This window comes from Anolis carolinensis, chromosome 5 (genome assembly GCF_035594765.1).
Source record: "Anolis carolinensis isolate JA03-04 chromosome 5, rAnoCar3.1.pri, whole genome shotgun sequence".
In the NCBI taxonomy this organism is placed as follows: domain Eukaryota; kingdom Metazoa; phylum Chordata; class Lepidosauria; order Squamata; family Dactyloidae; genus Anolis; species Anolis carolinensis.
Genome location: NC_085845.1, coordinates 180,166,875 through 180,190,586, shown reverse-complemented (window position 1 = coordinate 180,190,586; position 23,712 = coordinate 180,166,875). Strand labels below are relative to the sequence as shown.

The window sequence follows — 23,712 nt, the reverse complement described above, 5'->3', positions numbered from 1 at the left end:
GGGAGCTTTTGTACAATTCCCCGCCGGTGCGGCTCGCAGTCTTTTATTACAGAATTTCACAATGCGGCCGAGGCCACTTGGCAAAGGCTGCGGGGAAATTCCTTCCCTGGGTTTGCTGAAGCCGCGACTCTGAAGAAGGGAAGAAAAGAGAGAGGGGAAAAAAACCCGTGTGGAGGAGGGTCCGGGTCATAGGGAACTTTTCACAACTTTTCTCTCTTCGCGAGGGAGAAAAAGAGAACCACCCAGGAAGGCGGTGCGTGGGGAAGGCGTGGGGTTTTTTTTTTCTTTTTCCAACTGGAAGTTTCTGTCCCAAGTCTGTGAAATGGGTGGAAGCGGGGACGCGGCGCCGAGAGGATGAGGGAAAGGCGCCTTTAGCGCGACACTCCGGGCTTCCAAAGCGGGCCAGCCTCCTGCGTGTTTGGCGTGGGGTGTCTTTGAGCAGGAAGGAAGGAAGGCAGCCCTTTCTCCAACCCCGAAGCGCTTCCTCTAAGAGGGGGCTTGGGTTTCAAAGCGGTGCGTGTCTTCAGGGGCTTTGTGACTTCACTGGCGGGCCCCTCTGTGACCCCCGGGCCCCTTTCCCCGCCTCGTCCTGGATGGCTGGCCCCGGAGAGAGGCAGGCGCTGCTCCGCGGCCGAGGGAGGTGGGCGCAGAGGATGCCCGGCTGCATCAGGGGCGCGGCCTTCCTCCCCGCGCTGCTCGTCTCCTGGTCTTCCTCCGCCTTCGTCGTCCCCTACGTGATCGCCGTCCTCGAGGGCCACGTGGAGCCCCTCTTCCCCTACATCAGGTGAGTCGGGAGGGGAGAAAGCCTGGGACGCGGCCAGTGGGACCCCAGGCTTGGAAGAGACCACAAGGATCACAGAAAGCAAAGCACTTCTGACAGATGACCATCCAGCCCCTGTTTAAAACCCTGTGTGCTTCATCACACTAGACCAGGGGGTCCTCAAACTTTTTAAGTGGAGGGCTGATTCACAGTCCCTCAGACTGTTAGGGGGCCGGACTATGATGAAATAGTCCAAAATTAATATTATTATTGTTGTTGTTTATTTATTTATTTTATTTACAGTATTTATATTCCGCCCTTCTCACCCCGAAGGGGACAATGCACATATACGCGGCAAACATTCAATGCCATTAGACATACGACATATATAGAGAGACACAGAGGCAATTTAACATTCAAGCTTCTGGCTTCATGAGGATATGCGCGATTCTGGCCACAGGGGGGAGCTGCCGCTTCATCGTCCACTTGTGACACCTAGTCCTTGATGGAGTACTTCCTCATTCTTCCGCATGCTGCTGGCAGGTTTTTTTATAGTGTTGTTGTGTGCCTTCAAGTCATTTCAGGCTTAGTTCAACCCTAAGTCTAAAGCAGGGGTCCCAAAACTAAGGCCCGGGGGCCGGATGCCGCCCATCGAAGCCATTTATCTGGCCCCCACGGCACAAGGGCAGAATGGGGTTGGGCTAAATGACCCAAGGGGTCTCTTCTTCTCTTACAACCCTTATTATTATTATTATTATTATTATTACAGTAGAGTGTCACTTATCCAACATAAACGGGCCGGCAGAATGTTGGATAAGCAAATATGTTGGATAATAAGGAGGGATTAAGGAAAAGCCTATTAAACATCAAATTAGGATATGATTTTACCAATTAAGTGCCAAAACATCATGTTATACAACAAATTTGACAGAAAAAGTAGTTCAATACGCAGTAATGTTATGTTGTAATTATTGTATTTATGAATTTAGCACCCAAATATCACAATGTATTGAAAACATTGACTACAAAAATGCGTTGGATAATCCAGAATGTTGGATAAGCGAGTGTTGGATAAGTGAGACTCTACTGTATTATTATTTATTAACATTGAGGCTGGGTGGCCATCTGTCAGGGATGCTTTGCTTGTGCTTTTAGTGCACAGAGGCAGAAGGGGGTTGGACTAAATGGCCCAAAGGGTCTCTTCCAACCCTCTTTATTATTATTATTTATTGCTTGGTGGCCAACTATAGTCCAGCCTTCCAATGATCCGAAGGATCGTGAACTGGCCCCCTGCTTAAAAAGTTTGGGGACCCCTGGTCTAAAGTTTAGGACAGAGGCCAGGTAAATCAACCTTGGAAGCCCATGGGCCTTAGTTTGGGGACCCCTGATCTAGATGATCATAAGACCATAGGTAAGAAAAGGGACCCCCAAAGGCCATCTAGATAATCTCATAAAACCATAGGTAAGACAAAGGACCCTCAAAGGCCATCTAGATGGTCTCATAGGACCATAGGTAAGGAAAGTGACCTGTAAAAGCCATCTAGATGGTTTCATAAGGCCATAGCTAAGCAAAGAGACACAGAACTCCCATGACCAACAGAAAATACTGGAAGGGTTTGGTAGGAATTGACTTTGAGTTTTGGAGTTGTAGTTCACCTACATCCAGAGAGCACTGTGGACTCAAACAATGATGGATCTGGACCAAACTTGGCACGAATACTCAATATGCCCAAATTTGAACACTGGTGGCATTTGAGGAAATAGACCTTGACATTTGGGAGCTGTAGTTGCTGGGATTTATAGTTCACCCTCCAGGGGTCCTGACCCCCAGGTTGAGAAACGCTGCTCTACACCAGTGTTTCTCAACCTGGGCGGGTAACGAGGGGGTGTCAGAGGGGTCACCAAAGACCATCAGAAAACACATATTTCTGATGGTCTTAGGAACCCCTTTGGCAGAGAAAGCTGCAGATCTCTCCACCTGTCCTCTTCCTTCTAATTTGCGTGTATCAGGTATTTGTGCCAAATTTGGTCCAGTGAATGAAAACACATCCTGCCTATCAGATATTTACATTACGATTCGTAACGGTAGCAAAATTACAATTATGAAGTATCAACGAAAGCTTACTCGATGATTGATCACAGCACCCCCTTTAAAACATGCAACAGCGAATCCATGAAAAGCGAACTGCGAAGTAGTGAGGGAACACTTTATTCCAATGCCAAACAGCTCTCACCATCAGTAAGTTCTTCCCAATGTTTACATGGCATCTCTTTTCCTGTAATTTGAATCCATTGCTTCATGTCCTGGTGTCTAGAGCAGGGGTCCTCAAATTTTTTAACCAGGGCCTGTTCATGGTCCCTCAGACTGTTGGGGGATGTATTATAGTTTGAAAAAAAATGAATGAATTCTTATGCACACTACACATATCTCATTTGTAGTGCAAAAAACAGTGGGAGAACAATGAAGAACACTTTTCACTAACATAAACTTACCGATATTTCAGTGGGAAGTGAGGGCCTCCTTTTGGCTGATGAGTGATGAGATAGTCAAGTTAATTAGGATTCTAGTTTTGTGCCTTCAAGTCATTTCAGACTTAGGGCAACCATAAGTCTAAAGTATAGGACAGGGGCCAGGTAAATGACCACAGGTCTTAGTTTGAGCACCCCTGCTCTAGAGTAGCAGAAAACAGGCTTGAGCCCTTCTCAATATTACATCCTTTCAGATATTTGAACATGGCTATCATGTTCCCTCTCAGCCTTCTCTTTTCCAAGCTAGACATACCCAGCTCCTTAAGCTGTTCCTCATAGGGCTTGGCCTCCAGACCTTTCACTGTATGGGTCACTCTTCTCTGGACAGATTCCAATGGAAGAAGTCCCTCATAGATTGGGAAGAAAAACAAATATCAGTCTGTCACATTATGTCATAGGAGAAGGCCTGAACCAGACAGGGGATCCCTGGCAGAGATTGCTACCATTCAGTTTATCAATCTCAAGATTAATGAGGATGGGGCTGTCAAAATGAAAACAGTAAGACATTGTGTAGTAGGGCTACAGGTCTACAGATAACAACAGGAAACTAGTATGTTACATCAACAGAATCAAGTGGTAGAATTTTCACTTTCGAAATGCTCCATGGGAATAGAAGTAAGGATATAACTCCAGAAGATAGATCACAGGTATTTTTAGAAGGTAGCTAAGAAGAACTCAAGATGAAAAGTAGCACATATGAAACTATAATTTTTCTCTTTGGAATTTTTGATATAATTCATCCTGTCCACCAAGTGGATTTAGTTAGGATTATATCTGAAATCACTAGAAAAGACAATTGCAGTCATTAGTTCTCATCTGTATTAGTGTGACTGGTTTTTGGTCCCCCATATATTTTGGTTTATACATCTCAACAGGCCCTTGCATGTTGCTGGCAGTAAGGAACTGAAGATGTTGTAATTCAAAACATCTGGAGTAGCTGAAGGTGTTGCAATCCAAAATATTTGGGAAGTTTCCCCTTTCCTGCAATTGAAGTTTTCTCAGAACAAGGGCTGCAATCCTATATACCAAGAATAGGAACTGCAGGCTGCAAATTTTGGACAGCAGCTTCTGGTGTTTTTCACTGTTAGCAATGCAAAACAACACTATTGGAAATCACAGTCCAACAACACCTGGAGAGCACAGGATTCTCGGCTGTGCTATCTAGACAATGCTTATACCTCCCAACAGGCCCTCCACTTTGGTGGGTTTAACTTTTGTGGATTTGATTGTTCACTGATTTTTATTAGTAAGTTCCCTATATGAATCTTTGGGTCAGAGATTCCTAAGGAGTTGTTCTCCCCCCCATTTTCACAGGTTCCTATGCCCCTAAACTATATGAAAGTGGAGGGCCTGTTATGAGTTTGAGGAAACTCAGTAGTATATGTAAGGTTTCAGCATAAGGGCCCTTTCACATTAGACAACAACAGTCAGCCCTCCACATTTGCTGAAGTTAGGGGCACTGAAATTCCCCATGAAAATGAAAAACTAAATAAAGAAACTGCATTAACTATGGAAGGTTAATGTGTTTTTTTTGCCATTTTTTCTGGGAGAGATTTGCACCAGTACTCCAAAGGAAAAAGGTTAACGCAGACATGCCTTCTACTTAATGCACACACAGCAAACTTTGGTGACATGCGTTTGGTAGCTGCCACTGTTTGAAATCAGTTTGAAATTGCATTGAATGATCAGTGTAGATGTGCCCCTTATCTTAATCTTCATTTTGATCATTTGCTTTTATGATTGCCATAAGATGCACTAAAGTTAACCTTTGTAAAAGGAGAACTTTGGTTTGGAGTAGTAGCCAAATGAAAACTAAGATTCCATTGGGCCCGGGCTGTGGCGCAGGCTGGAGAGCAAGCCAGCTGCAACCACCTGCAATGAATCACTCTGACCAGGAGGTTATGAGTTCGAGGCCCACTCGGAGCCTATGTTTGTCTTGTCTTTGTTCTATATTAAAAGGCATTGAATGTTTGCCTACATGTGTAATGTGATCCGCCCTGAGTCCCCTTCGGGGTGAGAAGGGCGGGATATAAATACTGTAAATAAATAAATAAATAAATAAGTTTCCAGGCAGAGCTGTGCCTTCAGTGTTTTTTGAGATGATCAGATGATAAGAGAAGCTGGCTTTACTGAAAGATTATTCAAAATGATTCCCATAGCATACTACTACATATGTCATACAAAACCCCATAGTGGAATTCCCCTATTCAATGCGAGAGAACTGTAAAAAATAGTTGCAAAAATGTTGTATCATGAAATCACAAGTATAACTCATCAGACTGATAAAATGAAAGCATTCTCAGTCTAATCTGTTCAAGAAGTCACAGAAATGTGGTTTTGAGCCTTAGAATATTATCACAGTTTTTAAGGAAGTACACTGATTATAAACACTGATAAAGCAAGCAGCATCAATCATAGAAACCTAGGATTCTATGACGGATAATAACTGTTTTCTCTTTAAGGACACAGTAATTTGCAATAAATCCTAAATAGTTGAGGAAATCTTTTAATCTCTTTTCTTTATTATCAAATCCATTATTTGTGCTGAATGAGGAGCATAAAATTCAATTCAGATACTTTTGCAAAATGTAATTTTGAGCATGATGAACTTGAAAAATCATCTAGAATTTGACAAAAAAAGAAAAATAGCATATCCCAAAAAGATAAGAATAGTACATGTTTAAATTTTGAAACAGTTGTATCCTTTTCTCTAAGGGTCGTATTGATCTTTATTGTTGTATTTGTCCTTATTAGAATCCAATTTGAAAAGAACTGTAATCATATTCTGCCTTTCTTTAATTCAAAGTTCCTTGTCTTTCCTATCTGTGCTTTTTAAATATGCATTACAGTTTATAATTACAAGTATACATTTTGCTTTTGAAATTGATTTGATCCTTCTATTGCATAAGGACATGGTAGCAATTTGCTGTGCTTTGACTTGCTGTATTTATCAGGGATACAGTTGCTGGGATTCCTCTTTTTCTGCCTTGGTGAGGGTGTATGCTTTTTTAAAACCACAGGTAGTATATTGAGAGATGTTTACATTTCTTCCGTCTGCTATCTATTTGCTTCTGAAATCAGTGTTTCTCTTGTTCAGTTGTCTCCAGGTAGGGCTGTCAATGGAAACCTGTTGGTGAAGCAAAGCATTAGAAGAACCAATGGCTTTTTATCTTCCTTATACCAGAGCATCCCAAACTATTCGATATGTAGGAACCAGCAATTATTTTATCACCAATGTACCAGAGATTTTGACCATAGTTTTAACCCATTTGCTGCAGTTGTTTCTTTCACTGTTAAAAACTCTCCAGGGAATAGTAGCAAATTGCTTATGGACTAACACTTTAAGTAGCACTTCCCTAGATGAATGTAAAATTTTGAAAGCCAACAAGAGCTTTCAGCATGGCATATTAGTGTATATGGTGTTCAGTGTGGGGCCTTGGTAGTGATCCATGATACAAGGATGTTTGAAATATACAAGAGCATCCATATTTCATTTCTAACTTGCTGGGGGGGCACTATTTTGTATAGTCATGGCAATTTAGAATTAGGATACCTACTGTATATACCGTATATACTCAAGTATAAGCAGAGTTTTTCAGCCCTTTTTAGGGCTGAAAAAACCCATCTCGGTTTATAATCGAATGAGCGTTCTAGCTGGCTTATATTCGGGTCAACTTATACACGAGTATACAGGTAATCAGAGTTGGACAATCTTATCTTATTAAAGTCTTATTTTCTTAAATTACAGTTTTATGTAAATATTCAAAAGCATTTAACCTACTGATGCCTCAATGTAATTTTATTGGTATCTATTTTTATTTTTGAAATTTATAAGTAGCTGCTGCATTTCCCATCCTCACCTTATACTCGAGTCAATACATTTTCCCAGTTTTTTTAATGGTAAAATTAGGTGCCTTGGCTTATATTAGGGTGTATACCAGGGGTCCCCAAACTTTTTAAACAGGGGGCCAGTTCACGGTCCTTTGGACCATTGGAGGGCCAGACTATATTTGGCCACTGAGCAATAAATAATAATAATAATAATAATAATAATAATAATAATAATAACAATAACAACAACAACAACAACAATAAAAATAAAAAAGAGGGTTGGCAGAGACCCTTTAGGCCAATTAGTCCAACCCTTTTCTGCCTCTCTGCACCAAAAGCACAAGCAAAGCATCCCTGACAGATGTCCACCCAGCCTCAATGTTGTTGATAATAATAATAATAATAATAATAATAATAATAATACTCCTGACCTCACAATCGTGTTAAAAAACAAAGTATGGATTGTCGATGTTGCAATCCCAGGTGACAGAAGGATTGAGGAGAAACAACTGGAGAAGCTGACACGATATGAGGATTTAAAGATCGAATTACAAAGACTCTGGCACAAGCCAGTCAAGGTGGTCCCAGTGGTGATCGGCACACTGGGTGCAGTGCCTAAAGACCTTGGCCTGCACTTAAACACAATCGGCGCTAACAAAATTACCATCTGCCAGCTGCAGAAGGCCACCTTACTGGCATCTGCGTGCATTATTCGCCGATACATCACACAGTCCTAGACACTTGGGAAGTGTCCGACGTGGACTCATCTTGTTGTGTTTCAAATAATAATAATAATAATAATAATAATAATAATAATAATAATAATAATGGGACCCTGAAGAAGGAGACGGAAGGCCTGATCCTTGCAGCCCAGGAGCAAGCCATCAGAACAAATGCAGTTAAGGCCAAGATTGAAAAATCAGCTGATGACCCAAAATGCAGACTGTGCAAGGAAGCTGACGAAACCATTGATCATATCCTCAGCTACTGTAAGAAAATCACACAGACAGACTACAAACAGAGGCACAACTATGTGGCCCAAATGATTCATTGGAACTTATGCCTCAAGTACCACCTCCTTGCAGTAAAGAACTGGTGGGATCACAAACCTGCAAAAGTATTGGAAAATGAGCACACAAAGATACTGTGGGACTTCCGAATCCAGACTGACAAAATTCTGGAACACAACACACCAGACATCACAGTTGTGGAAAAGAAAATGGTTTGGATCATTGATGTCGCCATCCCAGGTGACAGTCGCATTGATGAAAAACAACAGGAAAAACTCAGCCGCTATCAGGACCTCAAGATTGAACTGCAAAGACTCTGGCAGAAACCAGTGCAGGTGGTCCCGGTGGTGATGGGCACACTGGGTGCCGTGCCAAAAGATCTCAGCCGGCATTTGGAAACAATAGACATTGACAAAATTACGATCTGCCAACTGCAAAAGGCCAGCCTGCTGGGATCTGCGCGCATCATCCGAAAATACATCACACAGTCCTAGACACTTGGGAAGTGTTCGACTTGTGATTTTGTGATATGAAATCCAGCACACAGTCCTAGACACTTGGGAAGTGTCCGACATATGATCCAATATAACAGCCAGCACAGTGTCTGCTGTGGACTCATCTTGTTGTGTTTCTAATAATAATAATAATAATAATAATAATAATAATAATAATAATAATAATAATAATAATAATAATAATAATAATGGTTTTAAGAGAAGAAGAGAACCCTTGATGCCGTGGGGGCCGGATAAATGGCTTCAATGGGCCGCGTCCGGCCCCTGGGCCTTAGTTTGAGGACCCCTGGTGTATACAGTACTCACCCATAAATCTAGACATTTTAGTCAAAAAACCTACCCCAAACAAGATCCCTCCTTTATACAGAAGAAACATTGACTTTTCAAAAACTTTATTAGTTTAAACAAATGAAGTCAAGATAATAGGTACTAAAACTTAGATGTAACATAATATAATATTATAAAATGCATTGTTTACTTGCCCCCCACAACATTTTCCCTTTCTGTGATGATTTATTACATATGTGCTAAAACTTATTACACTACTAACAATAACTTGAATAAGTTTTACCCTCCCTTTCATTCCCCAGTGTACATTGTGGAAAATATCAGTTAAAAAACGTACCCCAAAAACTTGGATCAACTTATCAATTGGTCAGTATAAGTACTGTACTCATATAAAAGAGAAACTACCTCCTTTTCCAGGTAGAGTTGCAAAAGACAAGAAATTAGTCAGTCCTGGGAAAACCCAAAAGAGGCACTGATACTTTCCTTCAAAGGAGTGTTGGGAGAGTAGTGGGGACTGGTGTTTTTTAAGGTATTCCCAGGACAGATTATGTTCTAAACTTTTACCACCCTAATCAGAGAAGGGAATTGGTTCATTTTTAAATTGAAACGTATACTGTTCTTTCTCCCTGTCTCCCATCCTCTTGAAAGACCTTTTGGAAATGGTGACAGCAGTGGCAAAGCTGGGATGGTTTACTGCCGACCCTAGTGGCTGTGGAAGTGGGAAAGAATCCTGACTGTCCATAGGTGCCAAACTTGTTTTGACAACATTGGGCAGCCAGTGCCCCCCTTCCTGTTCTCATTGTAGTGGCAGCTAGCCCGTGCAACATGGTGAGTGTCTGTCACTTGTTACTTAGATTGACATTAACTGGGGCACAAAGACAATCAGGGAAGGGCTGGGGGAATGGAGGGTATGATTCCTCCTCTCCCCTGCCCTCTCCCATGTTGACCTTGTACCCTGGCCAACGTCAATCCAGGCTTTGAACAATGGACACTTAACTACATCATACCCAGTGACCAGTTCTATGGTGAGAATGGGAGGGGGACAGTCAGGATGGATGTCAAACTGAGTTTTGCACTTCTAGACAGTCAGGACTCTTTCCTATCTCTGCAGTGGCTGGACAGGGGATGGAAGTCAAAACACTTACAGGGCCAATCCAGAATTTGACATTCCAGATTGGCCCTGCAGTAAAGAGTCAGTGTAAATGTGGTACCCTAAGGAACAAAGGAAGCCTCACTCTAGAATAGTGGTTTTCAACCTGTGGGTCCCCAGATGTTTTGGCCTTCTACTCCCAGAAATCCTAACAGCTTGTAAACTGGCTGGGACTTCTGGGAGTTGTAGGCCAAAACACCTGGGGACCCACAGGTTGCGAACCACTGCTCTAAAATGTTAGAAATTTGGGAAATGGAGGAAAATTTAATTGGATGGGCAAAATTCTTATTTGGGGTCAGTGCCCTAATTTTCTCCATCCTCTCATATATAATCATACTTTTTCATGTACTGTCAATTTAGTAGTGCTATTAAAATATAGTCATGTTGTAGTAGGGCTTATTTATTGTTTTTGTAAACTTGTAAACAACACTTTATTTATATTCCACTCTATCTCCCCAAGGGGACTCAGAGCAGATTACAACATACACAGATAGGCAAACATTCAATGCCTTTAATACAGTGGAATAACAATGACATATAAGTACATAGAATAAAGATAAAGACTTCCCCTTTCATCTCTGGCTTTCTGGAGGCGGTGCTCAACTCTGGCCATGGGGAGGTGCTTTTTTTCCATTTCCAAGCCGAGGAGCTTCTTGTCCATAGACACCTGCTGGTTGTGTGGCCAGCATGGCTGCATGGGCACCTTTATTACCTTCCCACCGAAGTGGTACCTATTGATCTACTCACATTTACATGTTTTCCAACTTCTAGGTTGGCAAGAGCTAGGGCTAACAGCGGGAGCTCATCCTGATCCATGGCTTCCACCTGCCAACTTTTAGGTCAGCAGATTCAACAGTTCAACGGTTTAACCCATTGCACCACTGCACTTTATTTATACTCCATCTTTCCCATCAAAACTGGGGCAGCTTGCAAATTAAAATGATTATAGTATAGTGAGAAACACACAAATAATTAATATCTAAATAGGATTAAAGTATTGACAACCACATTTCCAAAGCATTTTAACTCATACATAAAACCTGAATGTCAAAAACTCAAATAAGAATGAATGACATTCAGTGCAATTGTAAGCATTTGGAATGCTCTCAAAACATTAAGTGTTCATGGAAGAAGTTCAAATTGTGCATGAGTCACCCACACAGGCACTGTTCTCATCTTACCTAGTGTTCTTCAAAGGATATGAAGTGATCACCGCTCAGTATAGTATTCAGGTAGCATGGGCCAGTGTCCAAGTGTAGAAGCACTTCAGATTTGTCCTAAGTGGTTCATTTGGGACGTGAGTTTCACACTGCAGGTAAATTTCCTCCTGGCTTATTTCTAATGAAATTGTGAGTGTAAGATACTTTAAAAACACATAAACATGCTTCTGAAAAATGTCTTTAAAATTACTCATTCATATTCAGTCCAGTCAGTGGTTGATACTGATAGAGTTTGGCTATTTGTTTTTTACTTGGGACCCAAACTATCAGGGCTTGGATATGTTGGCTGTCAGTCTACATCCGTATATTAAGGATACTTAATTAAGCAGCCTCCCTTGGCACAAATCTCCCAAACCTGATAAAAATGCCATCCACTGTGTCTCTTCTTCCTTGTGTATCAAGTGCCTGGTAAAGTAGGTTGTGGGATTGTGTCACAATCTTGTCTAAGGAGCAGTCATGAATATGGAATAGTGACAGATGGGTAAGTCTAGGTAAGTGTTCCATATTCACAATTGCTACTTACCTACCATTGTGACACTATTGTCACAACTGTATCTCTCCTCCTCAGCCATTGCCCAACCTACCTTACCAGACATCGCCTACATGGGGGGAAGGGGGTTCATTCTGCCAGCAATTGGAGCACAGGTGACACAAGTTTCCATTAAGTTACTTAGGTGAATATCCTTGGCTAGATGATGTAGTTAAGGACACTGGCCATTATTACTTCTTTTATTTTTGAACATAACCTCAGTGGTCAGTTATTGACTTAAGGCTTCTGGGAGCTGAGATCCAAAATGATTCAGATTGTTTCACTTCTTTGTTTGGGGGAGGGTTTGGATACTCTGTTGATTTCAGTGGAATTTTAATTTATTCTGTCTTGCTAGTTTTTCCTCTTAACTTGATTAGCAAAGCCCTACCCTCTTTCTGAGGCATGAAATACAATCCAGCTTTCCATTAGCATGCAATAAATCTAAGTATGTTAATAATTTAGTAGAATAAGATGATTAATGTGTCCCCTGCCAATTAAAATTAAAATATGCTCTTTTTGGTTTGTTTGCCTTTGTATTAGTGATACCGGAGCAAAACCTCCAGAAAGTGGTATATTTGGATTTATGATTAACGGTTCTGCCATTCTAGGTAAGTATCTGTTTGTTTATACTGTAACTGTTCCAAATTCATGATCACCACTCAGTCATGATTGTGGCAGTATTGCCATGATTGTATCTTTAACCATGCATCCACTTTACAGGTTACTTACCATAGTTAGATATGCTGACATTGGATTCCTTATTTTATAATTATTGTTGTTTTATATCTTGTTTTTTTCTCTGTCTGATATGCAATGCAAATAATTTAAGAGATGTCATTTGATGCCTTGTCAGTCATCGTTGTCTTAGTCTCTTCATTTCTGTACTTAATTCAAAGCAATCATTCTAACAACCTGTTCTCATATATAGCACCATACACATTAAAGCCTATCTTATGTGTCCTTACTACTCTGTCACAAAGTTTGATGTGGTAGATATGATTTGGGATGTTGACTGTGTAGATTGGAGGTGATGGGATTTGCAGTTTGCAAGATTGGGAAGGCCACATATCCACCCCTATCCCATACAAATATGGTGGGCTCAAACATCCATAGATGAAAGGAGTGAGTTGCACTACATTCTTGCCAAGCTCAATTACCTAGTGTCTCTTAAGTTGACTTAGGGTGCATCTATACTGTAGAATTAAGGCAGTGTAACACCACTTGAACTGCCATGGCTCAATGCTATGGAACCATGGGAGTTATAGTTTTGAACAAGGGCTTTAACCTTCTCTGGCAAAGAGTGCTGGTGCCTCCCCAAACTACAACTCCTATGGTTCATAGTAATGAACCATAGCAGCTAAAGTGGGACCAAACTACATCAATTCTACAGTGTAGATGCACCCAAAAAACAGAATTCAGAGCATGTCATACAGGTGAAGGAGTGAGCTTTTGCATATTTGATTGCTGATTTTGAGGAGGGATGCTGATAGTTGCTAACCAATAAGACCTGGAGAGCCATATATTCCCCACCTCTAGTAGAACATGTTCATTGGTTGAATATAATTGCTTGGCATCCTGCGTTGCAGTTATGGATTTGTGACCTAGGGTTACAGATTTGTAATTGTTCAGTATTCAGTTTTTATTCATACTTGTGGCACTTTTGGTATCACAGATGCTTCCCGAAACCTACATTAAACTCCAGAGAAGTGCTGTGAGCAACAGAGATCTGTGGCACAGTCAAGTGGTGGTGGTGGTGGTGGTGGGCACAGAATGACATGGCCATCCCTTTTGCTCCTTTATGAGTGGTAAAGAGTTGGCTCCATCATCCCACCCTCCCCATTCAACTGCACTACAGACCTTAGTGGTTTGGATGAGCTCTTGGAGCTCAAGGTGGGTTTGGAGATCCATTTTTAGATCATTTGAAGCTACATTTACATAGCCATGCAGTATGTTGCCCAATATTTTTCTTTTGTTGTTAGGACCAAATTAAATTATTAAGTAGTTTGCTTTTAGAACAATTTCTGAATATTTTTGTTATCTTTCTGTGTGTCTTTTAGGTGCAGTTACAATGTATATCCGATATCTAATTGTAAAAAAGCAAAATGAAATTACGGGTTTTATTTCTTCTTGGTGCAATCTATCCGCACTGACCATTGGGCTGCTGGGCTGTATTGGAATGGGGATTGTTGCAAGCTTCCAGGTAACACTGAATAAGTACATCTTTATGTTTGTCATGTGTTAAATTGTACTTATCCTCAGTTGGGTTTCAAATAAGTAAGAACACCGTGAAGTATTGGATGTCCTATTCTAAAAGCATTTCAAAATCAAGCTTTCAAAACAACTCAGTTCAAAGCAAAAGGAGAAAGCTAAAACGGATATTTCAAGGAATGTTAAAATTATTTCCATGTAACATTGATAAAAACTCTCCTAAAAAGCTCTGTCTAAAGCCTTTTACAGGTGTTTGCATTCCATTATGTGACTCCAATTATATTTTGGTTCCAGCCCAAAGTTTAGAAAAATTACTCTTTTTGAAGTACAGTGGAGTCTCACTTACCCAACATAAACGGGCCGGCAGAACATTGGATAAGCGAATATGTTGGATAATGGGGGATTAAGGAAAAGCCTATTAAACATCAAATTAGGTTATGATTTTACAAATTAAGCACCAAAACATCATGTCATACAACAAATTTGACAGAAAAAGTAGTTCAATATGCAGTAATGATATGTAGTAATTACTGTATTTACAAATTTAGCACCAGAATATCACAATGTATTGAAAACATTGACTACAAAAATGCGTTGGATAATCCAGAATGTTGAATAAGTGAGACTCTACTGTATTCCAAATTCCTCTCACATGTACTGCTGATATTTTAGAGTATTTTTATTTTTTTTTAAATAGATTTTTGTCACACTTTACTTCGACCCCCTTTTATTCTTTTGTCCCTTGGTGGTGAAATTGATACGGTTTTAAAACTCCTTATCTTGTTTTATGTATTTATGTATAATTGTGCGTGAATTCGTTTTTGATTTTATTCTGCTTGTTATTTTATTGTTTGATTTTATATTTTAACTTGTTTATACTTTGTCTTTTCTGGGCTTGGCCCCATGTCAGCCGCCCCGAATCTCTTCGGGGAGATGGTGGCGGGATACAAAAATAAAGTATTATTACTATTAATGATTGAAGGTTTATATTTACAAAAAGTAAAAAGTATGGGGTTAATAGAGGAGGGTAGGGATAAGGTGTTTCCTAAGTATCTACGAGATAAAGGGGAATCTACAGGAAGTGTTTAAGGAAGGAAATAAGGTAGTAAGTGTGGGTGGGAGGGTATTGAAGAGTTTGACTTCCAATCTTCTCTATTGTGGCTACTTCCTTCTTAGTTTTCTTAAATTCTAGTCTCGATCTGCTTTTTCCTTTTCTTGTCTCTCCTACAGGGGCATTATTTTATTGTAAGTCTTATATTTCAACTATCAATTTGATATTTTCTTGGATCATATAGTTTTTAATTAATGACCAATCATTCTTTTTCTTTTATTACATTCATTATTTTTCATTATCTGTGTTAGAGTGTCCATATTCATTATGTAGAGCATTTTTACAAAGGGTAATACTACTGAATGTATGTAGATCAGTGGTTCCCAACCTGTGGTCCATGGACAATCAATGGTCCCCAAGAACTAAAATATGGACCATGGCCTCACCATTGCTACACCACTGCAACAAGAGTGTCTAGTCTCATGAAATCCTCTTATAGTTCCAAGATAACGGGGATGTCAGGTGGGGAGAGGCTGACTACTCATAAAAGGCGTGACAACAAGCCTCCTGACTGCTGCTTCTCCCCCACCTAAAGCGGAGCCATTCCATGTGGCGTCTGGAAGCGGGGGTGCCTTAGTGTCTTCATTTTAGGACTGTTCCTGGGGTTATTTGGGGTGCTGATTCAGAAAATTGCATTGGATAGACTACATCAGCTCTAGATTATTAAATATAGTTTTCTGTGGATGGGCAGATGGCAACTACTAGATAGCATATATTCTGTATCAAAAACTAGAGCGGATGTGGTCTATCCAATGCAGTTTTCTGAATCAGCACCTCAAATAACCAAACCAAATCTAAAGTTGACCAAAAACTGATTTGTAACCCTTCTAGTACTAATGCTGGAGAGTGGTCCCTGGGAAAAGTGGTCCCTGGGAAAAAAAGATTGGGAACCACCGATGTAGATAGCGAAACAAGGGCTTTCAATTTACAAGGAATTTTTCTATAAGAGGAGGAAGGAAACAATTAAACCTTCAGGACAGATGGAGAAGTGATTTTGAACAAGATTTTAAAATTTGTTAAATAACAAGACACCCTCACATAAAAGCCTGCCCTTAGATATTGAAGCCTGAATCTTACTCATCATGGCTATTTTACAATCTTTAAAATGAATATGATGAAAAACAGGGTTTAATTGATCTCCTGGGTAGTTTCTCTGTATTCAAGTCCTATTTATGATTTTGTTAAAATAGATGACTACTACATCTTAAATGTCTTGATTTGTTTCCAATGCATTTTGCCTAAAGAGACCAGCTGTTAAGAGAAATGTAAATCCCAGTGTAAGGAACAGCAGTGCATCCAAATCAATTACTCTTCTGTATTTCTAGTGAGGGTTTCTATAAACCTACTGTAATGAATCCTTTTAAAATTGGAAAAAGAGGTACTACTGTTAAAGTAGTATCCAACATCCCCTACTTTTGAAATAATTTGCCCCAAGCAGCCAGAGAGCATATTTAAGTGATTTGTTTTACTCTGCGTAATGATCCTGACATTGATAGTAACTTCATTTTATTTCTGAAAATTGCTAGGTCAGAGTAGCGCATTTTACTATAACATGTGATGTCCCATGGATGCTTTTCCTTTTAATATATTGGTTTTTGATGATGCTGAATAATTTTCTGTTCCTGCATTGAGGTCCAAATAAATATGAGATAACCATATTTTCCTTCTGGGAGGTTACATGCATGACTAGATGTAATTGTGCTTATTTTTTAAAAGTGTTATGGACTATTCATGATGAGCAAATAGAGGGCAGAACAAAATTGATTTGGGTAGGGCAGGAAAGAACAAGATATATAACTGACTCTTCAATAAATAAATTCAAGATTAAAGCTGCATGTAAGAAATAGGCTCTGGTGGCCAAAGTTGTATCTATGCATTATATAAAAAGTAATAACACACATTTGTCAGCTTTTTGCCAAGAGTTTTTTGTTATCAAGAATTTTCTAAAGTTCTTTTCCTTCATGGAATTACAGTTTGCAGAATTCATTTAAAGACTGGACCCAAGGTTAAGTACAACGTAAAACAATGTAGCATTTCTAGTGAAAAGTGGTTTGGGAAAATTAGATAGATGAGATTTGTGGGCTTATTAAATGGCATATATACTTGAGTATAAGTCAATTTCATGTATAAGTCGAGGGCAAGTGGCCAAAATTATGGATTTTGGTATGACCCATGGATAAGTCAAAAGTAAAACTTTTCCGTACTTATTTTACAGAGGCAATGTAAAAAAATGGCTTCCTCTACCATAATGGTTAAAGTATTAACTTTTAAATTACAGCTCAGCCCAGCTCAGGCCAAAAGCAGAGCCATGGTTGAGGGGAGCAGAGGTTTGGTGCTTTTTTTAGGTTTGCTCAGAACAGATTAATGCAGCAGAAAGGAGGAGACAAAAAGAAGTGAACAGGCCGAGAAACCAAGAGTAAAAAGAGGAACTGAGAGGGAAAGACAGATGGACAGACAGGGAGCTTGATGGGAATAGTCCTTTGATGAGGGGTGTTGGAAGATATGTTCTCCTTATTGCTCTTGAGTAGGTGTGAAGACTTGAATAGAGTGGCAAAGTGTTTTGGAGTTGAAAGCCCACAATTCCTAACAGCCAATGTTAGGAATTGTGGGAGTTGAAGTCCAAAACACCCGGAGAGCTGAAGTTTGCCCATACCTGCTATACATGGTATAGTTCCATTGCTTTGAGGAATCCAGATGTCCTGGAAACAGATGAAAGCTGTGGCAAATTAAAGGAAAACGAAACCAACTCCCCTAGTATTGGGGATTAGGGATGACATTAAAAATATCATCACAACATAATCTTATTGCACTTACATTTACCAAGATTTGCATGGCATGGCTTAGATTAATTCCTTAGTTCAGGGTGATGTGAATAATGAGTTTGTTTGAATTTTTTCAAGTCATGCACAATAGGAAAGAACCCATTAGTCAGCTTCTACTCAGTGGAAGTACTCCCTCCTTCAGTATATTGAGCAAGCTGTAATAAACTCTTCTGAGATTCCAGGTTCTCTAGTATTATTTTGATTAAGATTACAGCCTCTTGGTAGTAACCTGTCATTAGCATATTGCCCTAGTAATGCTAGTGCTAATGATCCAAACCATGCTCATTTGTTGGAACAGGGATTTTAGACTGATGTTTGCTTTTACAAAACCTAATAAACTAACTTTTTAAAGAATAGTGACAACTTTGGTTGGCAAAACATCTCAGGGAAATGATCCGGTACAATTTGCAGATTTAAATTACAGAGGTTTTTGAGCAAGTCATAATTACAGAGTCTTTTTGATCTAACTGCATTTGGTAGTCTTCTTATATGTTTGTGTGTATATTAGTGCAACTGAAATCTTAAATAAGGCCTTCTTAATTGTCTTAATTCTCTTTGCAGGAGCTAACAGTCCCTGCTGTACATGATGGAGGAGCCCTTGTGGCATTTCTCTTTGGTACTTTCTACATTACGTTTCAAACGGTCATCTCTTACAAATCAAGCCCACAGTGGACTACTCCATGTTTATGCCACATAAGGCTATTCCTCTCTGTAATTACCTCACTCGCGATCCTACCCAGTATCCTTTTTGGGACATTTCTGAATATACCAACTGGACATTTGGTTGGGGGTTCAGGTCACTATAATCCAAAATTTAACTTTTCTAAGATGTGACTTCAGTATCTAAAACATCTCAATATTTTCGGGTCTTATAACTTTCTATGTATCTCACTTCTGTCAAGATACTTAACGTTTCTTGAAGTCAACATGTTGCAGAAGCTTAGAATTACAATAATAATATCTGAATAATATGAGCATTCCAAATTAGGGTCTCATGTATTTGATGACTTATTCTGGAAGGTATCGACTCTTTTAATTTGTTTCCATCACAGATTTAGTTGCAGTAGAAACATGGCAACAGTGACAGATCTGAGGGCCAAGACCCTTAAGGACTGGACAGAGAGTCCAAAATGAGAAAATCAAGAACAGAAGGGGCCAGAATTGGCCTTTTGGCTTTGTGAAATGGTGTTGGGATTTTTTTAAAGGGTACCCCTCAATCTATGTATTTAGAAGTTAAATAACTAGTAGTGGAAGTTTCCAGTCATGCTTGTTTGGACAAGAAATGGCTATCAAGGAAGTTGAAAGTGGTCAAGGATTGCAAAAGTAGGGCTGTTTTTGTAGTAGCAGGGAGCAAGATTGCATGTATTCCCGGGGCTGCATTTTCCCCATCCTTGGTTTACATGTTAAAGATGTATAGCAAAAGTGTGCAATTTGTGGGACATGAGTAGCATAGTACATTTTATGGATTCATTTTTTAAACTCTGTCATTTCCTCCTTAATCTTTCATTCTGCAGTGATTGCATGTGCTTCACTAATTTCCATAACAAAAATTGACTGGAATCCAGGTGAAAAGGTAAAACCTCATTAGGTAAAATATTTCATTCTTCTGTCAGTTAGTCCATGATTAACTGCTATTTAATTCTGGCTGGTTCAATAGACAATTGCAAGTGTTTTTTGCTGGAGCAAGTACAGGGAAGATATGGCCTGCAAAAATTTCCTGTGGGATTGTGACCACAGTCTTCCACAGTTGCTAACCCCTGGATTACATGGATCTTGGGGACCATTCAAACTCCCAGACCCCATGACTCTAGAATAGCACCTTGCGCTCTAACCAAAAAAAGAGATAGATGCACACAAACAAGGGGTATGTCATACATTTAGGTGAACAATGTGTGCACACAAGAGACATTTTCACACACACGGGATATATAATACATTTAGAAAAACTTTATGCTATTGTTTTGGTGCTGCTATTGGTGGTAACTGCAAATTTCTGTTATTTTGTACCAGTAAGTGAAAATAAATAAATAAACTTTATTTCTAGATCACCCTCTCTCCCCAGAGGGACCCAGGGAGGTGTGTGTGAGTGTGTATACATATACATATATACATACAGTGTTCCCTCACTACTTCGCAGTTCACTTTTCATAGATTCGCTGTTTCATGGTTTTTCAATAAACTCTAAAAGACTATTATAAATAATAAAAAATTACAATTTACAGCCTAAGGAAGGGAGGAAGGAGAAGCCGAAGGGAGAGAAAAGAAGCCCAAGCGGCAACGGGAGGAGGAGGCGGCAATTTATCAACACACAATTGGTTGATAAAGACTTAAAATAGTGTATAACTACTAAAATAATGTATAAATATTAAAATAAATATAGCGTCCCTACTTTGCAGATTTTCACTTCTTGCAGGTGGTCCTGGAACCTAATCCCAGTGATAAGTGAGGGAACACTGTATGTATGTGTATGCACACACACACACACACACACACACACACTATATATATGCGCAAACATTCAGTGCCTTAGTTACATCATACAATATCAAAGAATCAAAATAATAATAATTATTAAAATAATTACTATTACTATTATTATTAAGATAATACTTTGGGCCTTTAATAAAGTGGACTTACACAAAAGCTTATGGCATAATACATGTTTTTGAGGTGCCAGCAAACCCATTGTACTAGCTTTGTTGCTGTTCCAGCTGAAGATTGCTAATTTCCTGCTATTGTGTCTATGGATATTTTGTGCCACAAGAGGGAGCAGTGCCCTTATGGATTCTACACAATTAGGCTGTGCTTCTTATGACACTGCTATGTACCTGTATGTGCCCTCAGGTTGTCTGTCAACTTATGGCAACCCCATGAACTCTGCAAGTTTTTCTTAGGAAGGTGATTTGCTGTTGCCTTTCTCTAAAACAGCCTAGAGTGCACAGTATTCTGTTGTGTTCTCTATCCTAGAATTAAACCAGGCCTGACCCTACATAGCTTCAGAGGGTGCAGCTACACTGTAAAATTAACACAGTGTGACACTACTTTTAACAGTCAGGTTCAATGTTATGGCAACATGGGAGATGTAGTTAACAAGGTATTTCATCTTCTCTGACAAAGAATTCTGGTGCTTCACCAAACTATAGCTAAATATGTCACAAAACTAAAAACCAGACAAGTCCATGGGTCAGAATTACAACAGTTAAAGTGGTTAGCAAGGCACTATAATTGTGCTGTGTTAAAAAGACAAGAGAATAACAAAAATAACCACCATCATCACAACCTCCTTAAAATTATCTGAGTGTGCTGCTGGTGTGACTCTTGGGTAGATCTTCTCAGCAAGGGATCTCAGTTGTAGAGAGACCTACATTTAAACAATCATCTACTTCCAAATTGCGCTCCCAGCAAATATTAAACCTTTTAAATCTATTTAGAGGTTGTTCTTATTATTTTTAATTTCTTCTTCCCATAGGATTATGTGTATCATTTTGTGAGTGCATTCTGTGAATGGACAGTAGCCTTTGGTTTTGTGTTCTTCTTCTTAACTTTCATCAACGATTTTCAGGTGCGTATAATACGATGACAGGTAATTTCGTGTTCAGAGCAAACAACCGAAACATCTGAGGCAGTGGTTGTCAACTTGTTAGGATTTCTGGGAGTTGAAGGCCAAAACACCCAGGGAATCACAGGTTAAGAACCACCGATTTGAGGTAAAGGCTGTGCCAGCCTTAAAAAACAACTTTATAAACTGTATTTTAATTAATTTTGAAGAAAAAGCAGAAATGGGCCCCTAATTTACACTTTGAGTCTAATCTGTTGTTTCTTGCTATTTGCTCCAAACTTCTGCTCTGTATCTAAATATCCAGGCCTGTTTTTGTCCAGATTCTAACACAAGAGAGAGAATCGTGCGGCCCTCCAGATGTTGGACCAAACTACAACTACCATTGCAGTTTCTCTTCATTGGCTTTGCTAGCTAGATCTCCTAGGAACTGGAGCCTGGAAACATCTGGAGGGCTTTGAGATTCCCAACATTAGCCTGATAATTGAAAAGTTGATGTATAATGAGTTTCTGACATGTTGCCGTTCTTGTTTACTTTTCATTTTAGAGAGTTACTGTGCGGATAACAACAGAACTACATGAAAACCTTTGACCACAATCATTGTACTTAGGATCATAGATGCTGGAATTGGAGGAGATTATTAAACAAATTCTTCCACAGAAACAGGAACAGTCAAAACTAATGTGACATGGACCTGCTGCATCAACACAGATTTGTGTAATCACAATCAATGAAGAGAGCATGTAGCGTTTGTTGATAATCACTAATGTATCATTTTTAATCTGTGTTTTAAACCTCTTTTGTATTTTAAATATGCATTTGTTTTTACTTTTGAAAAGTGAATCACTGAAGAATGCATCTCTTAAAAGTTATTTGGCTGTATTTGTTTGGTCAATAAAAATAACCCCAAAATGAAATTCAGGCTGATCCAATGCTGTTATTTTGAAGAAGTTCCGTTGAATAAATGGAACTTTCTTTCAAGTGAACATGTTCTGAATTGCACTTTTAAATGCCCACTATTTAAAATGCAATATTTGCACTATTTAAATGGCTACATAGTGTTCAATATTGCGATGTAAGGACTGAGTTAACACATTTGTTGTTGTTATGTGCTTTCCACTCAACATTGCCTAATGTTGACCCTGTTATAAGGTGTTCTTGGCAGGAATTGCCCATGAAAGTTTTACCATTGCTTTCCTCGGAGGCTGGGAGGGTGAAACTTGCCAAAAGTTTCCATAGCTGAATACATCATAGAATCACAGAGTTGGAAGAAACCTCATGGGCCATCCAGTCCAATCCCCTGCCAAGAAGCAGGAAATTTGCATTCAAAGCACCCTCGGCAGATGGCCATCCAGCCTCCGTTTAAAAGCTTCCAGAGAAGGAGCCTCCAGAAGGAGCTGTGGACAGAAGGTTCCACTGCTGAACAGCGCTCACAGTGAGGACGTTCTTCCTAATGTTTAGGTGGAATCTCCTTTCCTGTAGTTTGATGCCATTGTTCCATGTCCTAGTCTCCAGGGCAGCCGAAAACAAGCTTGCTCCCTGCTTATGGATATATTTATACATGGCTATCATGTCTCCTCTCAGCCTTTTCTTCTGCAGGCTAAACATGCCCAGCTCTTTAAGACACTCCTCACAGAATTTGTTCAACAGATCCTTGATCATTTCAGTCACCTTCCTCTGGCCATGAGGATATGAACCCTTGTCGCTGGAGTTGCCTACCAACAGTTGGGAATTGTGGGAGTTGAAGTTCAAAACACCTGGAGAGCCAAAGTTTGCCCATGTTTATTATAGATCAAGTCAATTGCTCTTTATAACTAATGAACACACCACGAAAATTGGAAGAACATTTCTCTTTTTTCCTGTAATAGGAAAAGATACTACAGTAGAGTCTCACTTATCCAAGCTAAACGGGCCGGCAGAAGCTTGGATAAGTGAATATCTTGGATAATAAGGAGGGATTAAGGAAAAGCCTATTAAACATCATATTAGGTTATGATTTTACAAATTAAGCACCAAAGCATCATGTTTTACAACAAATCTCACAGAAAAAGTAGTTCAATATGCAGTAATGTTATGTTGTAATTACTGTATTTACGAATTTAGCACCAAAATATCACGATATATTGAAAACATTGACTACAAAAATGGCTTGGATAATCCAGAAATTTGGATAAGTGAGGCT

At 39.5% G+C, this 23,712-nt stretch overlaps 1 protein-coding gene across 4 annotated transcripts; it reads left to right on the top strand.

The window, feature by feature from the left end:
• Positions 1–171: 171 nt before the first annotated feature.
• On the top strand, positions 172–22,447 carry dram1 (DNA damage regulated autophagy modulator 1). Of its 4 annotated transcripts, none has more exons than XR_010006882.1 (7): positions 172–784; positions 12,373–12,440; positions 13,890–14,032; positions 18,535–18,712; positions 19,488–19,561; positions 21,443–21,535; positions 22,077–22,098. XR_010006882.1 is itself a non-coding variant. In XM_003220894.4 (7 exons), the coding sequence occupies exons 1-7, from the start codon at positions 594–596 to the stop codon at positions 22,119–22,121; spliced, it is 777 nt and encodes a 258-aa protein (XP_003220942.2). In that variant the 5' UTR covers positions 172–593; the 3' UTR covers positions 22,122–22,447. The 4 variants fall into 4 exon arrangements, 3 of the variants coding, with proteins under 3 accessions (XP_003220942.2, XP_062839124.1, XP_062839125.1); XM_003220894.4 differs by having other exon boundaries at positions 19,488–19,546; positions 22,077–22,447; XM_062983054.1 differs by lacking the exon at positions 172–784 and adding an exon at positions 11,765–11,977 and having other exon boundaries at positions 19,488–19,546; positions 22,077–22,447.
• Positions 22,448–23,712: the final 1,265 nt, after the last annotated feature.

Excerpts from the sequence above, each read along its gene's own strand:
- dram1 (XM_003220894.4), top strand. The coding sequence starts at position 594 with ATGGCTGGCCCCGGAGAGAGGCAGGCGCTGCTCCGCGGCCGAGGGAGG. Across the intron at positions 785-12,372 it reads CCCCTCTTCCCCTACATCAG|TGATACCGGAGCAAAACCTC; the intron begins GTGAGTCGGGAG and ends CCTTTGTATTAG. Across the intron at positions 14,033-18,534 it reads GGATTGTTGCAAGCTTCCAG|GAGCTAACAGTCCCTGCTGT; the intron begins GTAACACTGAAT and ends TTCTCTTTGCAG.